The following is a 6,000-nucleotide window of genomic DNA, read 5'->3' as shown; positions in this document are numbered from 1 at the left end:
GCATTTCTCAACCTTGGGGTCAGGACCGCTGGGAGGGTTGCGAGGGGGGTGTCACTCAGAGGGGTTGCCAAAGACCATCAGAAAACAAAGTATTTTCTGTATTGTTGAAGGCTTTCATGGCTGGAATCACTGGGTTGTTGTAGGTTTTTCAGGCTACCTCTGAGGTAGGGTCAGTAGGTAGTGAGGGAAATACACTTTGCACATGCTCAACTCCATCTCTAGAACAGAGCCTGATCTAAGTATTGGCATGACAAGGCCCCAAGTATTTTGGATATGGGAAACTCAACCTGGACTGCACTCACTCTAATGTTTTTGCCTGAAGCTTGTGTGGACCTTTTGGTTTCGTTTCTTTCTCCTGCTGGAGAGCATTGAAAATATTTGGCTCAGTCACTGCTGCCTTGTTGAGGGCAGAACCTTGAGTCATTAATTATTATCACAAGAAGAGAGAAACCCTCCCCTCTTGGGTACTGAATTGCACAATCCCTTCACAGCTTCAAAGCAGGGAAATCGTCCACCCTGCAAAGACACGGTCCAGAGATGTCTCCTGGAAAGTGGCTACCGCTTTGGCTAACATGGATGGGGGCTTTGGTAGCCCTGAGCCACCAAACTCCAAGGTAAAGTTGTTGGGAAAGCAAGGGGAAATTATATCTTATACTATATACTTTTACTGATGGATTGACTGATTGACTGATTGACTTGGGGTGCATCTACACTGTAGAATTAATGCACTTAGATATAACTTTGACTTCCATGGCTCGATGCTATGAATGGTGGACTTGCAGCTTTGCAAGGGGTGCTTCTACATTGTCAAGTTGATGGAGTTTGACTCCACTTTTACCTCCATGTCACAATTACTATGGAATATCCAGGGAGCTGTTGTTTCACAAGGTCTGTAGTCTTCTCTTCCAAAGAGTGCTGATGGCCCTCAACAAGTAACAATTCTCCAGATTCCATAGCATTGAGTCATGGCAGTTAAAGTGTTCTCAAACTGCATTAATTTGACTGTGTATCTGCACTCTGATTGTCTGGTTAAAGGTCTTCTGTGGTTTAAGACCCTTAAAGGCAGTGTTTCTCAACCTGGGTGTCCGGACCCCTGAGGAGTTAGTGAAAAGGTGTCAAAAGGGTCATCCAAACCATCAGAAAACACAATATTTTCTGTTGGTTGTGTGGGAAGTTTGGCCCAATTCTATCGCTGGTTGGGTTCAAAATGCTCTTTGGTTGAAGGTGAACTATAAATCTCAGCAACTACAACTCCCAAATGTCAAGGTCTATTTTCCCCAAACTCCACCAGTGTTCACATTTGAGCATATTGAGTATTTGTGCTAAGTTTGGTCCAGATCCATCATTGTTTGAGTCCACAGTGCTCTCTGGATGTAGGTGAACTACAACTCCAAAACTCAAGGTCAATGGCCACCAAACCCTTTCAGTATTTTCTGTTGGTCATGGGAGTTCTGTGTACCAAGTATGGTTAAATTCAATTGCTGGTGGAGTTCAGAATGCTCTTTGATTGTAGGTGGACTATAAATCCCAGCAACTACAACTCCCAAATGACAAAATCAATCCCCCCCCCCCCCCAACTTAACCAGTATTCAAATGTATTGGGTATTCGTGCCAAATTTGGTCGAGTGAATGAAAATCCATCCTGCACATCTGATATTTACATTATGATTCCTAACAGGAGCAAAATTACAGTTATGAAGAAGCAACAAAAATAAATTTTTGGTTGGGGGTCACCGCAATATGAGGAACTGTATTAAGGGGTTGCAGAATTAGGAAGGCTGAGAACCACTGCACTTAGATATAACTTTGACTTGCATGACTCAATGCTGTGAATTGTGGAGTTGCAGTTTCACAAGGGGTGCTTCTACATTGTCAAATTAATAGAGTTTGACTCCACTTCAACGTCTACATCACAATTGCTATGGAATATCCATAGTCCTTAGCCTTCTCTTCCAAAAAGTTCTGGTGTCTCAACAAATTACAGCTCTCCAGATTCCATAGCATTGAGCCGTGGCAGTTAAAGTGGTCTCAAGCTGCATTAATTCTACAGTGTAGCTGCACTTTGACTGTCTGGTTAAAGGCCTTCTGTGTTCTAAGGCTCTTTAAGGCTACAACATTGAGGTTAAACAGGTAAAACATTCCTCCCTCCCTCCCTTCTACTCCCTCCCTCCCTACCCTGCCATCTTTCCCTTCCTCCCTTTAGTCCTTTCTTTCTTCTCTCTTTCCTTCCTCCTTCCTTCTCTTCCTCCCTTTTGTCTTTCCTTCCTTCTCTTTCCTTTATCCCTCCCTCCCTTTTAATCCTTCCCTTCTATTCTTTCTTCCTTCCTCCCTCCCTTCCTCCCTCCCTCCCTTCCCTTTTGTCTTTCCATCCTTCCCTCTTTCCTCCATCCTTCTCACTCTCCCTCTCTCCTGATTTTTTTTCCCTCCAAGTCAGGAGTGACTTGAGAAACTGCAAGTTGCTTCTGGTGTGAAAGAATTGGCTGTTTGCAAGGACGTTGCCCAGGGGGCGCCTTGATGTTTTACCATCCTGTGGGAGGCTTCTCTCATGTCCCCACATGGGGAGCTGGAGCTGACAAACAGGAGTTCACCTCACTCCACAGAATAATAGCATCAAATTACAGGAAAGGAGATTCCACTGGAACATTAGGAAGAACTTCCTAACTGGGAGAGCTGTTCAGCAGTGGAACTCTCTGCCCTGCAGTGTGGTGGAGGCTCCCTCTTTGGAGGCTTTTAAACAGAGGCCGGATGGTCATCTGTCGGGGGTGCTTTGAATGTGATTTTCCATGAGGTCTCTTCCAACTCTATGGTTCTATGATTTGAACCACCAACCTTTCGGTCAGCAGTCCTGCCTGAAATAAAACTTTGCCATTTGCACAGAAGTGAACATTTCAGATGACTGGCAGCCCTTATTTAATGTAAAGGAATCTGCATGGCACAAGCAACTAAATTCTGAGGCTTTCTCGCTTCATTTGACCTAATTCTTTCACGGTTTTAATGGATCGTTCGGAGTCTTTAAAAGATGACTCAAATCTGCATAGAATAAATGGTAATGTGTATTGCTACTGACTATTGGCCCTTCCCTTCCCTTCAAAAAAATGATGATGGAGTATTATAGGATCACTTAATTACATTATCTGAATGGATTAATTTTACGTCATACAGAATATTTCATGGGAGAGAAAAAAATGTGCTGAACGGCAAGACGGTCGAAAAGAATGTGATCGAAATAATAAGTAGTGTTACTAAAGTCTTGGCAGAGCTTGGATAATGGGAAGGAAAAACAAACCTGAGTGCTGGACTAAGGGTGCATGGCTGTTGCAGAATTAAAGCCACCCATTTCCTTGCCATGACTTACTACTGTAGAAGTAGGACTTTGACCTTCTCTGTCAAATAGTGCTGGTGCCTCATCAACTGCAACTCCCATGATTCTATTGCTTCCCTCCTTCTCCTTCCCTTCCACCTTTCGTCCTTCCTTCCTTCCTTCCATCCTTCCTTCCTTCCTTCCTTCCTTCCTTCCTTCTCTCCCTCTTTCTCATTCCTTCTTCCCTTATTTCCCTTTTATTTCCTTTATTCTCTCTTTCCTTTATCCTTCCTTCCCTTCCTTCCTTCCCTTCCACCTTTCTTCCTTCCACCCATCCTTCCTTTCTTCCCTTTTGTCTTTCCTTCCCTCTTTCCTCCCTCCTTCCCTCTCTCCCTCTTTCTCCTTCCATCCCTCCCTTCCTCCCTTTAGCCCTTTCTTCCTTCCCACTTTCCTCCCTCCTTCTCTCTCTCTGCCTCTTTCTCCTTCCATCTTTCCCTTCCTCCCTTTCGTCCTTTCTTTCTTCTCTCTTTCCTTCCTCCTTCCTTCCCTCCCTCCCTTTTGTCTTCTTTCCTTGTCTCCTTCCTTCTATTTCCTTTATCCCTCCCTTCCTTTCATCCTTCCCTTCTACTCTTTTTTCCTTCCACCCTTCCTCCCTCCCTCCCTTCCCTTTTGTCTTTCCATCCTTCCCTCTTTCCTCCATCCTTCTCACTCTCCCTCTTTCTCCTTCCATCCTTCCCTTCCTCCCTTTAGTCCTTTCTTCCTTCTGTCTTTCCTTCCTCCTTCCCTCCCTCCCTTCCTTTTGTCTTTCCTTCCTTCTCTCTTTCCTTTATCCTTCCCTTCCTTCCAGCCTTCCCTTCTACTCTTCCTTCCTTCCACCCATCCTTCCTTCCCTTTTGTCTATCTTTCCTTTCCTCTTTCCTCCCTCCTTCTCTCTCCCCCTCTTTCTCCTTCAATCCTTCCTTTCCTCCCTTTCTCCCTTTAGCCTTCCTTCCTTCTCTCTTTCCTTTCTCCTTCCTTCCTTCCTTCCTTCCCTTCCTTCCTTTTGTGTTTCCTGCCTTCTCTCTTTCCTTCCTACTTCCATCTCTCCCTTTTTCTCCTTCCATCCTTCCCTTCCTTTCGTCCTCCCTTCTTTCTCTCTATCCTTCCTCCTTCCTTCCCTTCCTTCCTTCCTTCCTTCCTTCCTTCCTTCCTTCCTTCCTTCCTTCCTTCCTTCCATCCATTCATCCATCCATCCCTTCCTCCCTTTTGTCCTTCCTTCCTTCTCTCTTTCCTTCCTCCTTCCCATCCTTCCTCTCATCACTGGGCAGCCAGTCCTCCTAGCAGGGAGTGCTAACCTGCAGCCCCCAAGTTAAAAAGCTTGCCCATGCCTGGTGTAGATGCAGCCTTAGTCCAACACTCAATGGGATTTACAGTTTGGTAAATGGATATCATATTGCAAGTGTTGCTTGGCAGAATAACATTGGCATAGAGATTTCAATGTAGCTGCTCTGCAGGTATGTGGAGGGATCAACTTTAAAAATTACCTATCCTCCATATGTACATAAAAAGCCCTTTTTATAAAAAAACCTGCTGGTTTGTGAAATACAGGAAAGTCCAGAATTGCTTTGCTGCCTGAACGGCATCCAACCTGGAACAGCCAGAAGGCTTAGACCAAGACACTGACACTGCTGTTTGGTGGATTGTAGCCAACATCAATATTGCGAAAGAGTGGAAATTCATGGTCCCCCCCCCCCCCCCCATCCCCACCAAAACGTCCTTGTTTATTTTTCAAAGGGATGGGTGAAGAGGAGCCCTGTATTCAGGCAGCAAACCGAATATTAAATATTAGGATTAAAGCTTTTGTCTGCATGGTTACCTGGTTGTTTTGAGGAGTGTTTACTTGCCTCATTTCACCCCTTTCCTTCTTCATCCCAAGTTGGGAACCAAATAGCTACAATGGACAGCTTGCTTGTAACTAATTACTTTGTGTTTGTGTGTGATTTAGTTCTTACCAATTTCAGTTACTTGTATCATTAATGGTGAAAGCCAGCATGGGCCAGTTGTATGAATGCTGGATTATGTCTGGCCTGACACTATAGAACAGTGTTCCTCAACCTTCCTAATGCCACGGCCCCTTAATACAGTTCCTCATTTTGTGGTGATTCAACCATAACATTATTTTCGTTGCTACTTCATAACTGTAACTTTACTAATGGTATGAATGGTAATGTAAATATCTGATATGCAGGATGTATTTTCATTCATTGGACCAAATTTGGCACAAATATCTGATATGTCAACATTTTAATACTGGTGGGGTTGGGGGGGACTGATTTTGTCATTTGGGAGTTGTAGTTGCTGGGATTTATAGTTCACCTACAATCAAAGAGCATTCTGAACTCCACCAACGATGGAATTGAACCAAATTCGGCACACAGATCTTTCATGACCAACAGAAAATACTGGGAGGGTTTGGTGGGCAATGACTTTGAGTTTTGGAGTTGTCGTTCATCCACATCCAGAGAGCACTGTGGAGTCACACAATGATGGATCTGGACCAAAGTTGGCATGAATCCTCAATATGCCCAAATGTGAACACTTGTGGGGTTTGGGGAAAATAGACTTGACATTTGGGGGTTGTAGTTGTTGGATTTTATAGATTTATAGTTCACCTACAATCAAAGAGCATTCTGAACCCCAGCAATGATAGAGTATACTTG

The 6,000-nt window shown here is 44.2% G+C and overlaps 1 protein-coding gene across 1 annotated transcript in view; it reads left to right on the top strand.

Moving 5' to 3' along the window:
* The first annotated feature begins 475 nt into the window (after positions 1-475).
* Positions 476-6,000, top strand: part of LOC132765950 (complement C4-B-like) — an 85,785-nt gene continuing 80,260 nt past the window's right edge. The window contains exon 1 of the mRNA XM_060760258.2: positions 476-614. Coding sequence (XP_060616241.2) covers positions 538-614 — 77 coding nt within the window. The 5' untranslated portion in view covers positions 476-537. The remainder of the gene's footprint in view (positions 615-6,000) is intronic.

This window comes from Anolis sagrei, chromosome 2, assembly GCF_037176765.1.
Source record: "Anolis sagrei isolate rAnoSag1 chromosome 2, rAnoSag1.mat, whole genome shotgun sequence".
In the NCBI taxonomy this organism is placed as follows: domain Eukaryota; kingdom Metazoa; phylum Chordata; class Lepidosauria; order Squamata; family Dactyloidae; genus Anolis; species Anolis sagrei.
The sequence above is the reverse complement of the archived record's forward strand: the minus strand, read 5'-3'. Positions and strand labels throughout refer to the sequence as shown.